The following is a 24,879-nucleotide window of genomic DNA, read 5'->3' as shown; positions in this document are numbered from 1 at the left end:
TGTATCCCCAAAAGGCTATCTCTAAATCAACCCCTCTAAATAAAAACAAATAAATCAATACAGCTCTGCAAGAAACATTGTTAGAATATTCTTAAGGAAGTAACTTCTAGGATAAGTCCCTTTTCTAAAGTAAATAGTATGAAATATAAACTTCCAAAGGAGAGACTCATTTAACCAGATTTGCTTCATAAATGGGTAGTTTGACTCCAGGGTTTTCTGAAAGCTAGGTACACTCGTACAGTATGGGCTTTCAGAGGCTTTGAAATTAATTTGTGTCCTTATATTTAAGTGTGGATGTATCTGATTCCCTTCAAATAATGACTTGATCCAAGAAAATTCCCACTGTTCCTCTTCTGGCCCTTTGAAACTTTCTCCAGAATAAAGTGGTTTCTATAAATCCAACCCACTTTCAGTCTTCCTTGAGATTAAGAAAACTAATGGGGCAGCTGGGTGGCTTAGTCGGTTAAGTGTCTGGCTTTTGATTTCAGCTCAGGTCATGGTCTCAAGGTTGTAAGATCGAGCCCCTCGTTGACTCTGCTCTGGGCATGGAGCCTGCTTGGGATTCTCTCTCTTCTTCTTCCTCTGCCTCCCACTGGTGCTCTCTCTTTCTCTAAGTAGATAAATAAAATCTTTCAAAATATTAGGGTCTATGATAAAAGGAGCAAGACTGATACAAAGCAAAGGTCGAGCAAAGCTTTATTTCTCACCAAGCATCGAGAATCAAACCGACCGTTCGGGGCCACCTCTTACAGAGAGGTGAACCACCCCCAGCCTCACAGACTAACTTTTATAGAGCAAAGGCCATGTGGTTGAGCCTCGCCACACACAGGTGGCCAATGAGATTGTAACACACAGAGAAAGTTGCATAGTCATGCTAGGTCACACACGGGTGGCCAATTGAATTACAATTCACCCTATAGTAGCTATTTGAACTAGCCTATCACCTTGGTCAGAATTGGCTCCCCAAATGCGGGGCCCACATTCTTTGGTCGTTAGGGAGATAGTATGTGTGCTTTACTGATTGGATGTCTCCACCTGGCCTTACTTGTCCTTGTCTCCCAGACTTGCTTTTAAGTACATTCCCCTGGTGGGGGGGGGGGGGGGGGGGGGGGGGGGGGTGGGGGGGTGGGGGCAGGATCAGTTTAATTTTACTGCATAACCAACAGAATCACTGTTTAACTGAGATGGAATCACTCTGGCTAGATAGGCCCTTACAAAAAAATCCCAAAAACTAGTAATATTTTTTACTTTCAAACACAACAATGAATACAAAATAACCATAGGATACTGCCAAAGCACTCAAACTGGAATGAAGCATATCTTTATTGTACAAATAAAAAGAATTGCTCCCCAGAATATGGTAAAATGACCTTAGGTTTTGCATATTTTCTATCCTCTTTAAAAAAAAAAAAAAGTTCAACTTTAAATTTCATCTAAATCAATCTCCAAAGTGATTATTTCCAAAATGTGTCTATTTCTACATTTATCTCATTATCCCTCTGGAAGAAAAGATGTTAAAATGTAAGTTTGCTTTTTGACAGTTTTATGAATTGAGTGGGGGGAAAATCACTTTAAGTTATATAATATGAGTGATCGGTATGTGAAATTTCATCCAAGAGAATAGATCTTATACCACATGTTGAGATTTTGCAGAAAAACTCCTGATTTCAAAAGGAAAGCCATCAAAAATTTATCTCATTGAAATTTATTAATCAGTCTAAAGTATAATGTTCCCAATCAAACAAAAATTTGCAAATGTATAAAATGTAATGATTCTTGAAGACTGTGGAATTTTATTTTATATCAAAAATCCCCCCAAATTTTTTACTCGAATTTTTGGTAATGTCTTCATCATATTGTAATATGGCATAGAGGCTACCAACAGAGCTTTTTGTTCTTTTCTAGAGCCTTGTATTTTAACTTGTTGGGTCTCTGGATCATTCTGGTGTGTGCTGTCTTCTCTGGCTTAATCATGTACTCCCACTTCAGAGATTGTGACCCTTGGACTTCTGGCATTATCTCAGCACCAGACCAGGTATGTGTTCCATTGGAACCAGTGGGGAACGGCTGAGATGAGTGTGCTTCTGGCCATGAGTGAGTAATATGGGTTCTTCCCTTTTATCCCACCTGAATCTCAAGCCACTTTCTAACCCCTAGAGAGTTGAATTCTTTCCTCTCCTCTTGAGTGACATCACCACACACCAGGTTCTAAATGGAGGAGTGACACATAAAAAGATGTCTCACCTTGTGCATGAAGGAAAGGCCAGGGGCCAGGGCAAGGCTGAGGAGAGTGGAAGTTAGGCTTGAACCCATGGCTTTGGTTGCTGATGTGACATTTCAATTCTTTTTTTCTGTATGTCTCAAGGTTGATTAAAGATGCTTTCTTCTCAAATTGAAGAATGACCCTTATTTCTATAGAGCTTCTGCTCATGCCTTCTCATCATAACTTAAACACCATCACCCCAAAGTACTACATTAAAAGTGTTTTCAAAAACTCCATTTATGGAGAAGAAGAACCATCACCTCTTTCCCTTCTGCATATTCCACTGTCCCCTATGTCCCGGGGTGGGGGGTTCCTCTCTCACAAATCTGACTACAGAGTAGAACCATAATTCCTAGATTCCCTGAATATGTGTTTTAAGCATTTGTTGTTAGGATTTAACTGCTAACACTAAGGGTAGACAGGCAAGGGATTGGCGTGTATTACAAACATGGGAAAAATAAAACAAGTTCCTGAACCTTCTGAAGTTCCTCCAACCCTCTTCCCTAATATTAGCTTTCCCTTCCCACCCTTCACCTCCCCTCCAGTTGGAGGTGGACCTCAGCTCCACAAAGTTGGATTAATTGTAATCTCAACTGCCATTGGGTGACATCCTGAGTCCCCACAAACCCCTCTAGAATTTTTATTTTTTTGTCTTTTGCCCCAACTCCTTTTGCTAAAAAGTGATGTGTTCACATTTGAGACTCTGCTGCTAAGATCACTGATCCTGTCTTGTCTTACCTTCCCTTCAGCTGATGCCATACTTTGTCATGGAGATATTTTCCACAATGCCAGGACTGCCTGGACTCTTCGTGGCTTGTGCCTTCAGTGGAACTCTGAGGTTAGTGTTTAGACAACACTCCACTCTGACGATGCAGAGGATGATGACAGTGGTGATGGCAAGCACAGTGAGGTGACAAGGGTGATGGCAGTTGTAGTCACCACTTACTGCATGTTGTGTGTCTGCTGCCCTGCTGAACGCTTCATTTGCATGTTCTCCTTCGTTGTATGAGACGGAAACTGTACTTGTGAAACTTCATGAAGTGCTTTGGATTTGAAGATCAATGGGAAAGCATTAGAAGCGTTAACCTTAAAAATACCCCCCCCCACAACTATCTTACCAGCAAAAGATGGGTTTATTGGGGAATAAGAGAGAATGGAAATATGGGACAAGTAAGCTGAGGCAAAACCATAAGCAAGTGTGGGGAACAAAGGAGAGGTCTGCTTTTTTTGAGGAGGAAAGGAGTAAGTCCGGAAGGCTGCTATGGACTGAAAGACCAGTTAGAGAAAACCGGGAGTTCGAAGAGTGGTGGCTTTTCATTGGCTGAGTGGTTGCTGAGGGGAAAGAGACATTTCCCCTCTGACTGGGATAGAGTAGTATCCAAGTGCAAGGTCAAGCCTGTGCAAGGTCAAGTCCCTCTCTTCCTGGTGGGTCTGCAGTAGACTATAAGTGGTAGGGCATGCTTTTGTGAGGAGAAAAGGAGTAAATGACGCTTGGATTTTACCATTAACTGTGATATCAAGTTTTAATTTGAAAGATATTATTTACATCTAAGAATACTTATTTAAGGGGAACCTGGGTGGCTCACTTGGTTAAGTGTCCCACTGTTGGTTTTGGCTCAGGTTGTGATCTCAGAGTCCTGAGATGGAGCCTTGTCTTGGGCTGTGCACTTAGCACAGAGTCAGCATGAGATTCTCTCTCTCTTCCCTGCCCCTCCTGCTTATGCTCTCACTCTCTCTCTCTCTCTCTAAAGTAAATAAATATATCTTTTTCTTTTTAAAAAAGTATGCATTTAAGTTAACAAATTGTAAAAAAGAACAAAATACATATGCTTATTCTACTTTTAGGAAATATTTTGTCAGAGATATTGACTTTCATTAAATTTTTGGCATTTTTGAAGTGGCTATTTTGTAAACTTTTGGCATATTAATATGTTGCCAGATTTTCAAATTAGCAATATCCTTGAACTTGTATAATGACTTTAACTTGCTTCTGGTGTAATTGTAGCTTAGTGTACTACTGAATTATTTTTGCTAACATTCTTTTTAGGATTTTGCTTCAGTAACACAAAGTGGTATTATTCTGTGGTGTTGAGATTAAGATCTCAGGGAAACTCAGGACAAAATAAATGAGCACCAGAGGATTAACCTCAAGGAGTGGTGGCATTCTAGCTTTTATTTTGCCCCTCTCTATAGAGCTTTACTTATTTATCTACTTTTTTTTTTTTTTCTCTAAGGCTAAGTCTCTCTAGATACAGAACATGCAGTTGTCAACAGATAATCTCCCCATAAGGGAATGGATGGATCTTTTGGTCTCAAGTCCAAAACTTCTAAGAAAGGGACACAGTGGACAGTACAGACTTTGGGACATTCCTTCTGCTACAACTTTATGTCAGATGTTGAGTTTAGAAAGGAAAAGACAGGAATGGGGATACAATAAAGAGAGAGTGGTAGAGAGATAGGAAAAATTAAAGAGAGATCTCTACCATCTTACAGAAGTTTTAGAATCTGAGAAATTGGCATATGGCTAATATACCTGACTAAAAAGGCAACCCAGTAGAGTTTCTATATGAGGCAAATTCAGTGTTTTCCTTCCATTCTTTCAAAGGATTTAAGGGTCAACCTGAACATGTGAGACTTCTAGATGATATATTTTGAGACAAAGCTGTTGGGAATATGGACTCTTTTTACTTGGACACCTTTCCTTTTTTGACTTTCATGGAGCCGTAGGTAGAAGGGGAGTCTGGCAGGAAACACACACCATGCACTGATTCTCAGGAAAAAGAGAATGGTATCTCAAAGTACTTACAGTTTCAATTCCCTAGAACTGGGTCTTGGGAAATTTCTACTTGCTGTAACTGGAACTTAAGGAAGGAACTTTTAATTTTGCTTACGAAGGACCTGAAACTATTCCAACTAAAATAAACAACAGCTGAAATTATTCTGCATTACAGAAAAAGAAAAAGTTTGGATTTTCTTCCATGCTGTTGCCAACAGCTAGTTTGTCTTCAGATGACCCCTGGAGGATAATAAAACAATTAGCCACTGAATATCAGTGGGAAATTTACAAACAACTGGCCAGGTTTTGTTCATCAGCTTGTTTCTTTTCTAGAACTTTTCTTTGTGGTTGCGATTTTGCTTCACATGAATTTAATACTGTTATCTATTCTACTAACTAAAATATCCGTGGTCTATATAAGGAATTAAATAAGCTTTCATTCTATTCTGAAAAGAAAACCCAACTTTCAGGTCCTCTGTCATCAAAGTGAGTTTTAGGGCCATAAGACAGGACTGTGGTTGAAAAGTCAGAGAGAATATCAAATCTTTTATGTAGTTTTTTTCTTTGTCCATCTTCCATCCTATCTTTTGCTCTGTTCTCCTTTACTGACTGCATTCTAAGCCTGGGGTGGCTTAAGATTGCTGAATGCAATAAGCTTTCCAGCTAGAGGCATTTAAAAGTAATTGTTGTTTTGCTCTAGAACGTCTTTTTTTCCCCCAATTTGCATGAGTTCTTTCAGTGCCTATCTTAATCATCATTTCCTAAGGGAAGAATCCCCTAACTTCATATTAGTTTTAGGACTCTGCAAGGCATACATTTATAGCACCTTGTTATTTTCCTTCCAAACAACTGTGATCAATTGTGTAAGTGGTTGTTGAATGTCTGTGTTGCCAAGTGTAAGGTCTACGTTTTTCTTGTTCACCATTGTATGTCTGGTACCTAGAATGAAGACATGCATTGATGGTATGAATGAATGAATGAAGGAGTGAATGGTGAGTGGCAAACTCTACTGATTCCTGGATTAGAACAGTCACTGCCTCCAGCCTCAAGTTCAACCTAAACACACACACATACACACACAACCCATTACTGCCTGCCAATTCATTAATGTCTTGTTCAGGGTCACTAGTAGGTATTAGAGCATGAACGTCAAGCTTCTTCACTAGAATCTGAAGAAATCAAAGAGCACAAAGCACAGAGGCAGCTTTGAAGAGTGAGTAGGCAGGCCACATAATTCTCCCGAAGTCCTAGAATAAGGACAATATGTCTGCATCTGGTTTTTGTTTCTTGAGCCCTGCCTTGTCTCTTTGCCCTGAATGACAGGGCAGGCTGGTCAGCTTTATTTAGCTTGGACTATGTTCTTGCTTTTCTCTCCCTGTAGCACCGTGGCTGCCAGCATCAATGCCTTAGCAACAGTGACCTTTGAGGATTTTGTCAAGAGCTGTTTCCCCCATCTCTCCGACAAGCTGAGCACCTGGATCAGTAAAGGCTTATGTAGGTACAGCCGGGGCGCCTTCTGCTCCATGTCATGAAATGTGCATGTGGTACATGCTTTTCAGGACTCCGGGCCCAAATGCACCCTGAGCATGTGAGGAATTGTACATAAGGATTCACACTTCCAAACCTATATATATATATATCCCCTAGATTCTCCATTAATATTATCCTAATCTTGCTTTTTCATATATCCATCCAGCTCCTTATCCATCCATTAATAAATCATATATTTCATACATTTATTTATTTTTAAAAGATTTTATTTATTTATTTGACAGACAGAGGTCACAAATAGGCAGAGAGACAAGCAGAGGGAGGGGGAGGCAGGCTCCCCGCTGAGCAGAGAGGCTGATGCGGGGCTTGATCCCAGAACCCTGGGATTGTGACCTGAGCCAAAGGCAGAGGCTTTAACCCACTGAGCCACCCAGGAGCCCCTATATTTCATACATTTAAAAGTAAATTGCAGACATCAGTACACTTCCCCCTAATTATTTTAGCATACACATTATTAACTAGAATTAAATACTTGCTTAAAAATTCTTATGTAAAATCTACCTATAATAAAATAGACAAACGTTAAGTACACATTTGCTGAGTTTTGACAAATGCACATAACTGTGTAACTCAACCACTACAGATGAGCATTATCATTACCTTGGCAAATTCTCTCTTGCTTATTACAGTCAATCCCCTCCACCAACATCCCCCGCTCCCTGCCCTGGGACAAGCAATATTCTGATATTTTCCACCATAGATTAGTTTTACCTGTTCTAGGATGTCATATACAAGAAATCACACAGTACGTGCTGTTTTTGGTAAGACTTCTTTCACTCAGCATGTTTTGGTTTATGAGATTTATCCATGTTGTTTGTATATCAGTCGTTCATCCCTTTTTATTTCTGAGTAGTATGACAGTGTATGGATATACCATGGTTTTTTAAACTTCTAATTCTGTTGATAGACCTGGGGTGTTTCAGTTTGAGTTTATAATGAATAAAGGAGCTATGAGTTCTCTTGTACAAGTCTTTCTGTGAATATATTTTCATTTCTATTTGGTAAATACTTAGGAGTGGAAGTGCTTTGTCAATTTTCATTTTTAATTTTTTTATAGTTCTTCCTTAGCCCACTTGGACCCATTTTCATCTAAATTTATTGGTGTTGCACCCTATCTTGTCATTTTCCACCTCACTTACTTTCTCTTGACCTGAATTTGTTTGCTTCATTGAGTCTGTGTGTTTTTGCACCATATTAAAATTTCCAAACAGTTTCTAAATACTTTTTTTTTCTGCTTCCCAAGGTAAATTATTTCTAGAAAGCATACTGTGCATTGAGCTTTTAGGTTAATATATTCATTCCTTTGTTTGGCAATATTCTGCTATGGATCCCACATTTCTTTTTTCTTTCTACTTATGCTTGAACAAGGAGAGATCAATGCTGACCATGTCTGTTAACTAGGTAGGTGAATTGCCTTAATTCTATTCACTATCTTGCCCAATGGATTAATGCTAATAGCAGGTAGATGGGCATTATTCCCAGTACAAGTCCCAATTTCTAAGATATTCAGAAATATGCTGGTTTATGCCCAGAAATATGTTGATCCTCTGAGCTATTGTGACATTTAGAAAATCCATAGCATTGAACTTTCTCTCCCTCCCCCATTTACTGCTTTGATTGAGGTGCCGTACTCTCCAGATATCTATGGAACACCCCCCCACCAATTTCTCCTAAATTTCCTGCCTTGCCAGTTGCTATTAATTGTAATCTGGTGGAAGTGTAATATTTGGGGGAGAAGGGGAATGAATCATTCTCTAGTCAGCACAAAAAAATTAGAACCTCTGGATTGAGGGATGACTGCCTAGAGTTTCATTTGAACAGATAACTGTTGGCCCAGCAGAAGGGAAGTCAGTAGTAGACAGAAAACATGTCTTTTGTTATTTTTTTCAAGTACACAGAGTTCTCCTTATTCATGAAGCAGTTCAGAGTCAGGGCAAACGTTGTTTTCCACTGCAATCTACCCTTTTTAAGGATAATGAGAATAATTTTGGAATCCCAATAAAATGTTTTGATTGATCAAACTTGTTTTTTAGGGTGTTGTGAGCTTCCTTATTTTTCTGGATCATTGAGAAGTTGAAAAGTATCGCATTGGAAATTGGTAGCACAATTTCATTTTAAGAGTGAGTTCCTGATAATAAATATCATGAATATCATGATTCAAACCTGAAATACAGTAATAATAATAATAATAATAATAATAACAACAACAGCAGCAGCAGCAGCAGCAAACACACAGTACTTTCTAGGTACCAGATACTGCTGGATATACTATTTGCATGTAATCCATTCCTAGAATGTGAGATCCTTAGGACAGGAATCAGGTGCTAACTTGAAAACTCTGGCAGTGGCAAAGCGCCTGACATATGGTCAGTACTCCGCACTACAACAGGTCATGTTGGGAACTGAGCGAGATATTTAGCTGGGAGATCATTTCAAACAGAATAAACAAAATCATTTTCTCTCCATTTCTGTCACTGTATCTCTGTCTATATCTCCAACTCCTTGTCTCGTTCTCCCTCTCTTATTTAGTTTAGGGGTTATAATGGGAAATGAATGAGGTTTTAAGATGATTTTTAAATAAAGATGTACAAAACCAATTTTTTTTTAAAAGATGGTTTAAAATAACTCACCTTCTTAAAAAGATGACTAAGACACGTCTGCTTCTTCACTCAGCGAGCTCCCTTGGTCCTCGGGGCCCTGCGTGAAATGCTTCAGGGTCGGTACTCTGATGGCTCTTGGGGGTCTTCCATGTAAATATGGAAACAAATAAATTGTTTCACAATATACTCAGGGCCAGAAGGGTGGTAAGAATAAAGCACTAAAGGAAAAAATTAGAAAAACTTTCCAGAGTTTCAAATGGCGTGAGGTAAAACATATAGATATTCAACTATCTTAAAGATGAAGAACTATCTGAGTCCCAGAAAGGTTAGTAACTGCCTCAGCTACGTTTTGATGAGTGGTCAAACTGGAAGTACCTCCCACTAACTGGGTCTGGATTAGTCTAGGCTGGTGCCTTTTCCACATTTTCATGTTGTATCCACATGATGGCTTTCCTCTTGAATCCCGGAGAGAAAAACTTTGTAGGCTGGCTTCTAGCTCCTTTTACCTGACTGGGAACGAAGTCTCCCACATGTCCCTCTCAGGGCTGGTGATGGCTGAGTGGCCAGGATAGTTCTCACTGAGATCCCTTCCAAAAGGGCTTGCCTCAGAGGCTGTCATGGGCAGGAGCTCAAGAAATCCCTCAAAGCCAGCTTGGATGATGGTCATGAGTTTTCTTTCTTTCAGGTCTCTTGTTTGGCGTGATGTGCACCTCCATGGCTGTCGCTGCATCGCTCATGGGGGGCGTTGTGCAGGTAATGAAAGAGAAAAAAGACGCTTTTGATTTCAGAGCAGCTCTTACCACTTTCTTTGCTGAAACTTTGCCTGTTCCTCCAAGCACCATTTGCTGAGACTCCCTGATAACCAGGTCCAAATGAAACATACGCATAAAATTTTAATCAAAATTACTTTCAGAAGGGGAAACTATTAAAAAACCACTACTGGAAGTCAGTGACATGGTACACCATAATTAAATTAGAAACCCTTTTAAAAATCCAGATCTGAGACCATATAACTGAAATAAAAGTAGAAGTGATAATTATAATAGCAAAAAAGTAAGAATAATGTCTATTAATTAAACAGTTAACTGTGTTCTAGGTACAGTCCCAGATGTATTACTTCATTTAATCACTTCTCTCAGGGTAGTACGATTAATGTACTGACATTACAGATGAAGAAACTAAGAAGTAGAGAGGTGAGAGGATTGTCCCAGAGTCTCACAGTTAAGGAGCAGGGGAGATGGCATATGAGCCTATCTCTAACTGCCTCCCATCTGTCCAACTCCCACTTACATAAAAGGACCATGCTAGAAGGAGCCTCAAGGATCATGGGTTCCAGCATCTTCCTTTTGGAGATGATTATAGAGAACAGTGAAAATATCCTGCTCAGATTCTCCCCACCAGTCAGTGGCTTAGTTTATGGCCCTCGACTCCCAAGCCTCCTCTCTTCCCTCTGCAAATCGCCCACCTCTCAAAGCAACAGTAGATAAGCCCATCTTCACATTCTACTTCAGCCCTCTTCATCCCCCTTGTATCTTTGCATCATTTCAACATCTTTTGTATTATCTTGGCATGGCACATGTTTTCAATAAATGTTGCTTCAACGAAGTGAAGAAGGGTGTGTGAGGAGAAACCACTGATTTTTATAGAATGTATTTTAGTTTGCAGAGCCGTGCATCTTTCTTGATCCTTCCAAGGACTACCTATGTAGATTCCATTCTTTCCCTTTTGAGCTTCAGGGCGTAGTTCTGGGAGACCAGGGACACAATAATCCAGCTGTCTACATAAAAAACTGTGGGCCCAGAAACCCGGTGCCCTCTCCAGTAAGCTCAGAACTTACTGTTTCATCACAGATGCGTGATAATCTTTTCCCAATTTTTGCAGTCCTTTGCTATTTGCTCGTGCACACAACAGAACTGGCAGTGTGAGTGACCTCAGCAGCTAGCTTTCCACCCACGCATTCACAGGGACCAAATTTCTGAGTTGACTCTGAGGCCTTGGGCCCCATTGCTTCCTCCCCTTATCCCAACATTTACTATTAAGAAAGTATCATCGTGTTGAAATTAAGGAGAATTTGAATCACTATATTGTTGTCTCGCAGAAGTGTTTGCATTTTAATCTTACTTCCAATTGAGATAGGAAGGGCTTTAGCATAGGCAAGGATCCCTCCAAGAGCAGTACAAAAAGGCTTACTGTGAAGTGGGAAAGATTGTGAAAGTTCTCATCTGCTTGTCCCACTTGCCTCATCTGCTGGGTCCACTTTCTGGATTGTTTAAAATGTTTGCTGCCTAGGGGTGCCTGGGTGGCTCAGTGGGTTAAGCCTCTGTCTTCAGCTCAGGTCATGATCTCAGGGTCTTGGGATCGAGCCCTGCATCGGGCTGTCTGCTCAGCAGGGAGTCTGCTTCCCCCTCTCTCTGTCCCTACTGCTCTGCCTACTTGTGATCTCTCTCTCTCTCTGTCAAAGAAATAAAAAAAACTCTATAAAAAATAAATAAAATAAAGTAAAATGTTTACCTCACAGTTCACACAATTTAGGAGATGCTGGCTGGCAAGAGATGACAATTCTGAGTTCTTGTTTCCTAGAAGAGATATTGTCTATAGGATAACCGTCTTCTTTCTTTGAATATGTCTAATTTAACTGGTACAGAAAGGCACTAATAATTCCCCTATTTAATTTTGCAAACAGTTTTGCTATTTTGAATATAATGGGACATTCATATTCAGGTTTTACACATGGGAAGGATGAAGCCTTAATCTCATGGATGTGAGGGATAGAGCTAGGTTTAATTTCATGTTCACAAAGCTATCCCATATTCATGGTGGGTGTTTTGGGTGGTGTTAGGGGCAGGCAGCTTCAATCTTCTTAAACAAAGGTCTTTTTACTGTTTTAGTTTAGGGCTTTATAAAGTGTGTTCTGGAGACTTTCAACCTGTGAAATACTCTAAGAAAGCAAGTTTCCAATGTCAAAGACATTTGGAAAATGCTATACAATGCATTCTCCTCTCAGAAATCCACAGCCATATTAGCACATTGAAAACATTTGGAAGTCCCAAAACAAAGAAACTTGTTTCACTTTATTTTTTATTTTTATTTTTTAAAGTTTTACTTATTTATGTAATCTCTATATCCAATGTGGGGTTTGAACTCATGACCCTGAGCTCAGGAGTTGCATGTTTTTCCAAATGAGCCAGGCATCCCCTTTTTCATTTTAAATATGTGACCATAGACCATATGTTGGGGACAACAGGGGACGGTGGTGTTGGTGGCAGAAATAGGGGGAGGGGGAGATAGCAGCAAAGATCACCCTTTAACTGGTGATTTGCAGAGCTCCTTTTGGGAAAGGTCATTCTATCCATTATGCTTCTATCTTAATGATTATCATCTAGTTCTACCAAAGGCCATGATGACTTCCATGCATGTTCTTATCCTGACTTAAGAAAGTGCTTTCTGGGTCCCCAGATAGTCCAACAACCAAATGACATGTCCCAGGAATCAGAGAGCTCACTAACAGGGTAGGTAACAAAAAACTTAAGAAGATAATAATAATAATAGTGGATAACACCTGAAACAAATGCAACACTATATGCTAATTAACTGGAACTAAAATTACAACTAAAGAAAAAGAAAAAAAGAGTAATAGTAGATAACATGTACTCTGGAGTGTTTAGTCACTATTCTGGCCTTTCTCAGATTCCACATTGAATACTCACAAAAAAACCCAGGAAGCAGACTAAGTTATGATCCCCACTTGATATAGGAGAAGGCTAAGGCACAACAAGGCAACCGCCCCAAAGTGTATGTTCTTAGCCATCACCCCCTGCTTACAGGAGTGACTTATGTGAGATTTGCCCACTGAAAAGAAAGCTGCTGGATGAATTTTAAGCCTTCCTCCAACTGAAACTGCTTAAGAACAGTAACAAAAAGAAAGATAAACAAATTAAAATTAATTTAGGCGTGTAAATTACAGAAATATATATTTTCAAAAGCCAGAAACTGTTGGATTTTTTTTTCTTTCTATCATATGAAGACTGTTTCTTGCAGAAACATATTGGTTGATGACTTTATAAGAGATCATTAATGTTTTTTTTCCTCCTCTGGGGAACATGAATGCCTTTCCTAAACTTATTGATTCTCCCATATAATAGCTAGTAAATTAGCTTCCAAATTCAGCAACAATGGCAACTGTAATTCATGTTATCAATCAACAGAGGAAATGTCAACAATATTAAGTATTGAGTTTGGGGAAGAGTATCAACTTCAACCTTATCTGCCTCCATCCTGTTGAAGATCCATCTGTGGCATTGAATTCATAAAAAATTAACCCGGAAAACAAACCTAACAATGTATCACAGCTCATCTTTCTAGAGAAAAGAACTTACGTTACAGCTGGAGGGCACTTGACGGCCTCTCGGTCCTGGCTATTTTTCATAAAGAAGACTCGGAAATAGAATGTATCTGAATTAATAACAGAAGGCTCACCAAATCATAGTAATAAGCAGCAGAGTTAGAATCCAAATTTGAGAACTTGTTAGAATCCAAATATTCTGACTATTAGTGATGGGATCTTTCAAGAACTTTTTTCCCTTAAACAAGAGAAGGAGGCCATTATGAGGGCTTGTGTTCTTCACTTCTTCTTCTTCTTCTTTTTTTTTTTCTCTGTAGACTGCCCTTAGGAGAGAAAAATGGGGGTTTTACAACCAAAGAAATCTAGCTTACATCTCTTAAATCTGACTTTTCTCATTTTCTAAATGGAATTATGCCTTTAATATGTTTTCCATCAGTACGGTTTTCTCATCTATAAAATTCAGTTAATGGTACTTACTAAAATTGTGAGGATGAAATGAAGTCATGTATCTGGAGTGCCTGGTAGTTCCTCTTAACCATCTGGCACATTGGGGTGCCTGACAAACATAAGGTACATATAGGATCATTAGAGCATCCTCTTCTCAGTTGTTGATCTAAGAGCCCTACAGTTCCATTGTGACAGCAAGATAGGGGCTGTACTGCAGGATAGCTAGCTATGTGTGTTGTGCACACATGTTTGGCACTTGTACACACTTGTACACTTGCACGCATATCAGTGAATGTGCATGTCAAAGACTCTTGGAAGGCCATGGAAAAGGCTGCAGGTCAACAGCAAATTAGTTTAATGAAAGCTCCTTACCAATTCAGCTCCTTACCAATTCAATAACAGAAGCTAAGAGATATGGAAATGCATTTGTCAAACCCCCTCAATTTCCAATGAGAATAGAGCCATGAAAAAGGTTAGATGAGATAGGGAGTGTCTGGTGGCCTCCCCATCATGTCCCAACTTCATGCTTCAACATCTTTGAGGTATTCTGAGTGGGATGGTGGGAATGGGGTAACCTATTATGATCAAAATGACAGAATTGTTCTGGTGGTGGTCAGTCATGTAAGATATGAAACGTAAATTATTGATATATTTATTTGATACATTACAAAAAGAAGTTTTTTGGTAAGACAGAAAATGTAAGCAAATCAATGAGTTCCACCTTAAGAGAAAACTACTATCGAATCCAAATTACTGGTGTGTACATACACCCACACACCCACACACACACACAAACACACAAATGTATGTTTGTATGTATTTTTATTATTACATAGTGCTTATCTCCCCATGAGGGAAAAATGACTTCCAGAAACCACATGATTAATGAGTGCCACCATCAGGATCAAGACTAAATTTTATCCTGTTTCTGAGAGAAAGTGATGTCAGGTGACTATGGATTCGGGGAAGTGTGGGCACATTGATCTGATCTGTCTCGTTCCTCAGGCTGCCCTCAGCATCCACGGCATGTGCGGGGGACCAATGCTGGGCTTGTTCTCTCTGGGAATCGTGTTCCCTTTTGTGAACTGGAAGGTAAGGATCCTGCATGTCTCTCCATGATTCCTAGCTCAAACTGAAGTCCGACTTGTTGGGATGACCACTGGGTGAATCACTAAATTCTATCCCTGAGACCAATACTGCACTCTATGTTAATTAACTTGAATTTAAATTAAAAAAAAATATAAGTAAAACAAAAAGTCCTGGATCTACCTTTCTAATTGTTTGAAAAATAAAAACTAAATAAATAAAACTGAAGCCCAGCCATTTTCTCTCTCTTCCCACTCCTCCTTGGAAAGGCCATCTCTCCGTACCAAGAAAAAAAAATGGTGGCTATTTTCCAGAGTAGAACTGGAATCTCTGACTTTAGTGAAGCCTTCTTAGAGGCAGGAAACAAGGCAAGTAAGAGATGAACATGAAGTACCAGATGTCATGGCATCAAACTTGACTCTCTAGGGTTTAAATTGTCCTCCTTAAATTCAGGACCCACCAAATGAGATTTAAAAAATATACTGAATTCAGGAATAATTTAAAGAGAATTTTGAAAACCTAACAAAATATCTGAATTTCATTTTTTTCCATATTTTACCTAAAATTGTAACAAATTTAATTAATTAACTTATTTAAGAAGGACAGAGTAAACAATCCTGGTATATTCTGATCTTACAAGCTAGTAATATATTGTTAAGTAAATGTTAGTTGGATGACTTTATGTAAATATAAATCAAAGAGAACATTTGGAAAAATAATAACTCTTTAAAATAGCTTTAAACTCATAATTTTTGCAATCTAGCAAAATTATCTTTTATTTTTTTCCTATTGCCATCCATGCACTTACATGCATATATTTTTAGAAATAAATAGTCTTTAGACTACAGAAAATAAAAAAAGAAATTCTTTGGACTACAAAAAACCTGAGTGCATATTTTTAAATATACTTTAGGGTGCACGATGAAGCCTGAGTCACATGATCAATCTAATTAGGTCTCTGTGGCTGTCTGACCCTTGCTGACCTCTATTCTAGGTAAATCTTTCAGAGCTAGGTAAAGAGCATGAATATGTAGGGAGCATTTGGTAATTTGTAGTGTTTCCCTGAGAGTCATTTTTGTTTTAATTAACTTTTCTGATATTGAGGTTGACAAGGATAACTATGTTTTGGGGAGATTATATGAGAGAAGGCAATATCCTGGCCATGAAAAAACTAATAATGAACTAACACCTATGTCCTTCTACACGTTAACTTATTATCTATGTTAGTGAATTGTGGTCCTTCTATTTAGTTCAGAAAACCATCTTGTTCCAGGTAGAGGAAAGGAAACATTACAAATTTGGGTCACCTCCCCCCCTTATCACTGGCCATGGCTGATCTGAGTAATGAATCACAACTCTCTCTGCACAGAATGTGGCTACAAACCCAGAATCCTTCCCAGCTTGGCTTTCTAGGCAGCCACTATCACTCACGGAGGGTGAACCTCCTGCTGAAATCCATTCACCCTGTACTGCTAGGCCAGGGGACAGCAAACAGCACCCCTTAAGCATCCTGTTTTTGGTATGGACAGCAAGCTTAAAATGGTTTTGACATTTTTAAATGGTTGGAAAAAATTAAAAGAAGAACATGGGTATTTCATGATCCACAAATATATGAAATTCATTTTCAGTGTCCATAAATAGCTTGACTGGTCATAATCATTCTCCTTTGTTTACGTATTGTGTATGGCTGTTTTTGCGCTATAGGGCAGAACTGAGTAGTTGTGACAGACTCTGGATGGCCCACAAACCCTAAAGTATTTCCTAGCTGGCTGTTTGTAATAGAAGTTTGTGGACCCCTGGTCTAGACCAAGACATAAGTATTTGAATTACATACATTGCTTCAGTTTCCCCAAACAATAATGAACAAAGCATTCTAGTCCTCTTATCAAAAAGGCTTTTCCTGGGACACCTGGGTGGCTCAGTGGGTTAAAGCCTCTGCCTTCAGCTCAGGTCATGATCCCAGGGTCCTGGAATCAAGTCGCATCAGGCTTTCTGCTCAGTGGGGAGCCTGCTTCCCTCCCCACCTCCTCCCCACCTGCTTCTCTGCCTACTTGTGATCTCTGTCTGTCAAATAAATAAATAATCTTAAAAAAAAAAAAGTCTTTTCCTGAATAAATAGAGGAACTAACAAGTTGTTTTCTCTCACAGAGAAGGCTCAACTGTCAGCAGAGGCTGGGAGCATCCAGATTTTATTTTCCTGTTGTGGTCACCGCTAGACCGCTCTGTCTCCTATAGAGGAGAAATGACTCCATCACTCACTGACTTTCCACTGTTTATCACAGAATATAACCCTTAAACAACAAGACTAATAAATATGCTTGCTAGTATTTAGACCCAACGAAAAAGCTCCAAGCTTGTGAGTTAGGGTCTCTGCCAGAATTTCTGCCAGATATGGGAGAAAGAATTCCTATATAACAAGTTATCACTGTCAATGAAAAAGACTCCTTTGTCTCCAGTTTCTGAAGTTTTCCTCCCAGGCTGCCGAACTTCTTCTACCAGGAACCGAGGTCTCAGCAGGTGTTTTTCCCTTCAGTTTTGAAATAAAATTGGCAGATGGCACTGTATAACTTTAAAAAGTACAGAATAATGAATTGATTTATATATAGTGAAATAATTACCACATTAAATTTACCATCATCTCACACAGATAAAAAAAGAAAAAGAAATTATTTTCCTTTGGAGAAGAACTTTTAGGATGTACCCTCTTAGCTTTCATATATATTATACAGTAGTGTTAACTATAGCCATCATGTTGTACATCTCTCAACAGATTAAATGGTAAGAAGAAGCTAAAAGGAGAGGAAAGATTTCCTTCTAGAATTCTAAAAATAGTGACCATTATGACATTCTCCAATGTTTTCATTGAGGGAACAGTGATTTCTAAATAAAACTGGAAAAAAGGCAGTATGGTGGGCTGTTTCCAGCTCACGTGGCCAAGATTTGGGGTGGAGAGTAAGTCTCTCTGAGGCATGCGTTCCTCATGTCTTTTTCTTTCAACAGCTTTATCAAACCTCTCCTTAACTTTTGCTTTCCCTCCATCAAGGGTGCATTAGGTGGCCTTCTGACTGGAATCACCTTGTCATTTTGGGTGGCCATTGGGGCCTTCATCTACCCTGCACCAGACTCCAAGACATGGCCCCTGCCTTTATCCACAGAGCATTGTCTCCCGTCAAATGTGACAATGTCAGTGCCTACAGTGTTACCTAGCAGGTATGTGGGCCTTAAAGATGGTGTTCGGTCCCAGAGAGTGGGTCACTGGGATAGAGGAAGATGCATTCTCCAGAGATAAGGCTGATGAGCCAGAATTTGCTTTTCCTGTGAGAATCCCGCCAGGCAGTGCCCAGCATTAAAGAGCATATGCAGGGCTGTTGACCGTTCCCCGGATATCTGTTACCCTACATCCCGGGATTCACAAGAGTGAACTCAGTAAAAGCATTGATCCGAAGTCTAAGTGCAAAACAGGAGAAGTAGTGGAGACTTTGAAACTAGGTGTGTGATTACGAGGATCAGAGATGGTGCCCTTGAAAGAGAAAAGGACCTGAGTGGAATAGGTTTGTGAACAATGAAGAGAACCGTAGTGGACCTACTTAGCTAGGGGCACTGCTGCGAACTAGCAGCTTCTTGATCAAGTTCCACTGGGTTTAACAAATGATTTTCCTTCTCTTTCTGGCTGGAATAGGTCATTTAAGATGCCAAAACACAGGAGATAATATGGTGTAGGGAGAAGACCATGGCCTTTGAAATCAGAAATGCCTGGGTTTGGTTGTGGGTTTTACCACTTATCCACTCATTATCTGCATAAGTTAGTAACTTGTCACTTCTTGAATTCTTAAGTCTTTGAAAGAAAAATGAGGGCAATCATCTTTATTTTGCTGCTGCTTGAGAGGATTAAATGAGAGAAGATACCTAGAGCCTGTGGCACTGTCCCTGACTTTAATAAATGCACATTCTCATGCTCTCATTATTTGTAGAAACAAATCTAAGAAATGTGGGATAGCTCCTTAACTCTGCCTATCAGGTGGAAAAGTTGTTATGGGCTTTGCTGAAGGATGAAGTGGGTAGAGCTACATCCTAGAACTGTCCTGGCTCCCTAGTCTATGAGCACTCCATTATGTTGCTTCCTCATGCCTCTGAGTGTTATTCAATTTAGAACCATTCCTTTCCATAAATCTTACAAATAACACCAACCTATTATACTTCCCAAGTTCCCCATGTTTCTTCCCTCCTGCCTGTGCTTTTTCCATCCTCTTTCCTTAGAGTGCTAAATCGTGGCCCTAACTACCTTCCTTGCTTATTAGCTATTCACTAGTCTTTAAAAATAAGCTCAGGTATTATCTCACACATAAGCCTGGGTTTGATACTCTTTTTAAACATTCCCAGAATCCTTTGCTCCTATTCTACTGAGGTGCTACAGTTCCTTTATTGTTGCCCATTAGCTCCCCTTATGTAGGCGTTGTAGCTTACTCATCATTTTATCTCCAATATCTGTCATGATTTTTGGCACTAAATCTGAGCTGAATAAATATCTGAAGAATGAATAATACAAAAGAAATGGGAGGCACAATCCTCCTTGTACTTCTTATAATTTAGTAACTACATGGCAATATTTACAACGCAAGGATGGGTTGGATGGAGTGTAAGACCAAGCACAACTAGTCTACAATTGACTCTTTAAAAAAAAAAGAATAACCAAATGGCAAAAAGTCAAAGTGTTGACATTTTGAGAAATGCCAGGCTGTACAAGGAACGGTCAGTGGTCCTCTACATCACTGTGGATCATGACTTGAGAACTCGTGGAACTGCTTACACGTGCTGTTGTCATCTACAGAACTACCATCGCAGACATCTGGTATTCGCTCTCCTACCTTTACTACAGTGCAGTGGGCTGCCTCGGATGCATTGCTGCTGGAATAATCATTAGCTTCATAACAGGTGGGGTCCTTAGAGTCCTCTCTTTGGGGCCAAGGAAGACATGGACTAGCCTCACGCATTGGTGCATCCACTAGGTGGATGACTTACTGGTGTGATTTTGGATGCCTGCAAGAAACCCTTCTTCCCAGACACAGATGTCTACTCTCTCCAAGCTGATAGGCAAAAACATCCTCCTGATTATCATATAATATTATTGCTAACCCATATGACATATATTTTAATTTTTTATTTAAAAAAATTTAAAGATTTTATTTATTTGTTAGATAGAAGGAGTGAGAGAGAGAGAGAGAGAGAGAGCACGAGCAGAAGAGGGAGGGGGTCAGAGAGGGAGGGAGAATAAACTCCCTGCTGAACAGGGAGCCTGATGTGGGGCTCGATTCTAGGACTCTGGGATCATGACCTGAGCCAAAATCAAAAGTCAGATGTAAAAAAAAAAAAAAAAAAAAGTCAGATGTATAACTGACTGAACCAACTGTGCCCCACAATATTAATTTCATAAAGATTAGATATGTTTTGTAATCTACATAAAAATGTGCCTAGTACATAAAAGGCACTCACCAATAAATATTATTAAGGGATTAAGGGTAGTAAAATTCTATTCGGTTGAATGTCTTTTGACAGAGTGACATAATGCCAGGGAATATATCATTTAAAGTTCAATTTGGAGCTTTATAGATCTACTTTTTTTTTTTTTTTTTTAATCTCTAGAAAGAAATTTGAATTTGGAAAAGGCTTGTGGACAGGCACAATGTTTGGTACATAGGAGGAATGCGATCAAGGTTGTAATCTCTACTCCGCTACCCCAGCTAGGGACATTTAGATGAAATTGGTTATTGAATTAAAGACAGCCATTGAATGAGATGGGGCGTATTTGCGGAAAAACATCCCCCAAAACAAACAAAGAAACCACTCTATTTGCAAATGGTTATCATTATACCAACATTAGAAAAGTTCTAGTCGGGGAATATTGTCAGTTTTTAAATTTTGGTTTGACTATCAGTGTGACTGACTCTTAAACCACAGCAGGGGTTGAAGGAAAGGGACAATAGACAGTTATATTTTAATGAGTGGAAAGGAGATGTGAGGAAGGCCTAGGCTAGCTGGAGGGAATGTGAGGGTATTGCTGATTCAGGATCCTGGGGTAGAAGGAAGAAGAAACATTAAAAATAACATTTTTAATCTTACAAGTAATGACTCTGATGATCTCTAATATACCTGATGCGGCTGAAAAACAAAGAGTTTTCCTAGAGGAAGAAATACGATGCCTGCTATTCCTCCTGGTGGTCTACCAAAGGGGAAGAGTAGAGTTTTCCATAATCCATATTTAAAAATATATATGGTGTCTCTGCTTAACTCTGTACCTGTGAGTTTGCCTGACCTGACAGTTCGAGCATATTTAAAAACTATCCCCCCACTCACTTTGAGCCGTTACCAATTTCTGTCTATTAACCAGGCAGGCTTATTTTCGCCCTTACACTAAGAAATGACCTACTTAGCAAGTAGACAGTACTTAAACCCTTAACAAAGCCTTGGAAGCATGCGATCACCTCATCCATCTGCCCTTCTGTTAATAGGTCAAGAGAGTGGCAAGGATATTCAACCACTGCTAATTAGACCAGTTTGCAATTTAGTTTGCTTTTGGTCTGAGAAATACAAACGACTGTGCTGGTGTGGTGTCCAGCATGACGGTGGAACGGAGCAGGTGAGCTGATGTTTGAACTTCTGAAAAACACACACGAGCACAAACGGATTCCCTTTTTGCCCATTTGAACCACCTGCACAGGTGGCTGTGAGACGGGAAGGCAGTGAATGTTACAACCCAAATCTAGTTGCAACGTCAGTTAGCCCTGCTAATTAGCTTCTGAGCCTGTAAATATGTAGATTTGTACATGTATCTTTGGGGCGAGTTGCTAGCTTTGCAAGTGATCAATTTCCAAAATTCCTTTTAATCCTTCTGAGGGGGAATTCTAGGAAAAATATAAAAATGAACTGTAGAAAAGGAATAAAACAGGGGACCGCTGTCTAGTATCATGGTGAAAAACATAACCTTGAAAGTCAGCCCTGGAGAGAATCCCGGTTCCGTGTCTTAATTGCCTTGGGTAAATTGTTTAACCTCTTTGAACTTCAGCTTTTACCTGGGAACCGGGAGGAGCTCATCCGGTACCATCTGGATACAGACATTTCTAGCTCCATGAGGTGTAAATAGAGAGTCAGATTGTCGGGGGGAACTTCTTAAATAGAAAAACAGCAGGATGCATACCTTTCTTACCCCACTGAGAGCTGTGTTTAGGGCAGGCAGGGCTAGAGACACTATCCAAGTATCATTAGAATCATAGCTGCCAAAGACCATCAGGAACAGCCTACGGTCAAACCAAATTGACGTTGTTGACTTGATGCAGCTCCCGGGGGTGGGGACACTCCAGGGAAGCAGGCAATGCTGCCCTTAACAAGAGGGCTGCTGGACATGACTTTTGCAAGGTTTGGGTTCCCACCGAAGGATTCTGAGAGGAGTCTGAGGGAAGCTGGGGACAAAAACAAAGTTCTCTGGGGCCCATTCGGTAAGAGAGCAATAATCCCTCGGCCCCATTATGGCGTTTGACCACAGCAGGACCCTGGGAGATACAATGTTTCCTGTCAAGTTTGCAGATGGTCTTACCTATGACTGTCTTCTCAGACTCATTAAGTGCAGGAGTATCTTTTTTGTTTTGTTTTGTTTTCTTAGTTATGGTTTATTCACATTCTTTCAGTTGCAGACATTTTATTCTGCTAGTATTCTAGAAGACACACTCTTCACCTATGTCACATCACCTCGGTTGTTAATCGTCCTCCTTCCCCAAAATGCCACAGTAACATGTATATGAAGTAAAGCTGAGTGTAACAGTTACTTTACTGAAGTCAGGAGCACACCATTTTGACAGGCATTCAGAATGTGAAGGCAATCTATTTTGCTGAAAAGCAGCTGATTGAGCATTGTGTTGTTTGGATAAATGGATTTTTGAGAACATTCTAGAAGGAAATAATCAAGATATTTACTGATTTACAGACTTAGGTTTCTGGTCAAGAATTTCCTGGGATGAATGATCAACCCTGTTGATAAGGCAGCTTCTGTTCTCAAGGCTGAGCTGAGAGGGGGAGGGAACACTTAGAATGTCATTCTTGGGCTCCTTCCCTGAAGAATGACATTGGGCAGCCTCTGCGGGAGTCTGCTTGCCTGTCCCTCTCTTATGATCATGAGGTTCCTCTCTTCCCCCAGGAAGGAAGGGCACCACCACCATCTGAGACATGGGTTGGTCTCTCCTCAGGAGATGAGACTACTACCTTACAAAACTCCGATACTGAGAGATACACATTTTTCACACAACACGATGAATTGTTAATGCTCACTAAATTGTTCCGTTTTTATTATCATTAGAAATCTTACCCAGATGGATTGAGTCATCTTAGCTGTCAAGAAACGCATTGCTTTCATATTTACTTGATTACATGATTCGATATTATATTGTTTGATCATGCCATATAATTTGAGGAGGAGATGCTCAGGAAGATTCCATGTGATTTGGAATATATCAAGACCTAACTGTCTAATATGTGTCTTTTCATTTTCCTCAGGAAAACCTTGAGAATGGCAGTTCCTGGAAACAAGGGGCTGAATCTGTCTTACAGAATGGACTCAAGCAAGAAAACCTGGTCCATATTCCAGGCCATGATCTGAAGGACAACAGCTACAACAATTTGGCGTTTGAGAAGACTACCCATTTCTAACACATGCATGCGAGTACAACACACACACACACACACACACACACACAAGCAAAAGCACACACAAAAATACACACAGTACGTATCCTGCTGGCCTATTGGCTAGTAGGTTGTGTAGTTGTCACTGCTAAAAGACAAGGATGTCTAATGTCTGTTTATACTTATTTATAACTACAAATAAAATGACTGTTCCCCTGGATATTCCCAGGATACTCTTTAGAAGACCCCAACTCTCAGGTGAGAAGAAACAGCCTAGTCTTAAGTGCCTGGCAACTTCTTCCTGGATTAAATTAGGACTGGATGTCACTGCAGTGCAAAGAGTCAGTCCCTTTGCTTTATGTCATATGAAACTTCAGGGTATTTTGTTTTGTTTTGTTTTTTGGTAGTTCTTGAGCCATCATGTATCTTGGAATTCACAGGCAGAATGTAGAAGGGGTTATGCATATTAAATGCTTCTCCATCACTGCTGGTAAAATGAAGGAATGCCGTCCACCCCGACCCCCATACCTCACATAGGTGGAGACACATTTCACAACACCTCACACTGCAGTTGCAGTTGGAACACTTAATTGCCTTTAACCCCCTCATCCCACACCAGGCGCCCATACCTGAAGTCTTCCTCTTCTTTCATCCCCACTCCTACAGCTGTCCTGACCAAGCCTTAGAAATAATTTTGCTTAGCACAGGAGAGGGTCTGGTATATCTAGTTAGTGCAACAATCATAACTAAATACGCTCCACCCTTTGGGCTCTTGGCATAGTAGTTCTTTCTATCACCTTACAAAGAAAAATTGATTCTGCTCAACAGAAGTCTAGAGTCTCTCTCCAGGGCCAGGTGAATAGGAACAAGGAATGTCCTAGAGGAGGCTATTAGGCTAGGATCGAGGAAAAGAACTTTGCAAATAGCTTACCAACCCACAGATTTCACTCATCATGGGGTCTTCTTTGGTGCAAAATACCTCATCCACAGGATTTATACTTTTCACTTTTTGAGGACTTCATTTCTTTGCTTCTTCTAAAAACCTTTCACTGCCTCTCCATTTATTTTTTAAATAACAACTTCTGTTCTGTATTTTCTTTTACTCCAGAACTTAAAAAATGATCTTTGAGAACTCAGCTCTGTC

At 39.8% G+C, this 24,879-nt stretch overlaps 1 protein-coding gene across 1 annotated transcript in view; it reads left to right on the top strand.

The window, feature by feature from the left end:
- Positions 1 to 24,058, top strand: part of SLC5A12 (solute carrier family 5 member 12) — a 43,974-nt gene extending 19,916 nt beyond the window's left edge. The window contains exons 7-15 of the mRNA XM_032881236.1: positions 1,906 to 2,035; positions 3,013 to 3,101; positions 6,421 to 6,533; positions 9,876 to 9,943; positions 14,985 to 15,071; positions 18,109 to 18,275; positions 19,894 to 19,997; positions 21,572 to 21,699; positions 23,607 to 24,058. Of these exons, the coding sequence (XP_032737127.1) occupies positions 1,906 to 2,035; positions 3,013 to 3,101; positions 6,421 to 6,533; positions 9,876 to 9,943; positions 14,985 to 15,071; positions 18,109 to 18,275; positions 19,894 to 19,997; positions 21,572 to 21,699; positions 23,607 to 23,759 (1,039 nt within the window). The 3' untranslated portion in view covers positions 23,760 to 24,058. The remainder of the gene's footprint in view (positions 1 to 1,905; positions 2,036 to 3,012; positions 3,102 to 6,420; positions 6,534 to 9,875; positions 9,944 to 14,984; positions 15,072 to 18,108; positions 18,276 to 19,893; positions 19,998 to 21,571; positions 21,700 to 23,606) is intronic.
- The last annotated feature ends 821 nt before the right edge of the window (positions 24,059 to 24,879 follow it).

The sequence above is a fragment of the Lontra canadensis genome, unplaced genomic scaffold (genome assembly GCF_010015895.1).
Source record: "Lontra canadensis isolate GAN:19392208 unplaced genomic scaffold, GSC_riverotter_1.0 scaffold74, whole genome shotgun sequence".
Classification (NCBI taxonomy): domain Eukaryota; kingdom Metazoa; phylum Chordata; class Mammalia; order Carnivora; family Mustelidae; genus Lontra; species Lontra canadensis.
The sequence above is the reverse complement of the archived record's forward strand: the minus strand, read 5'-3'. Positions and strand labels throughout refer to the sequence as shown.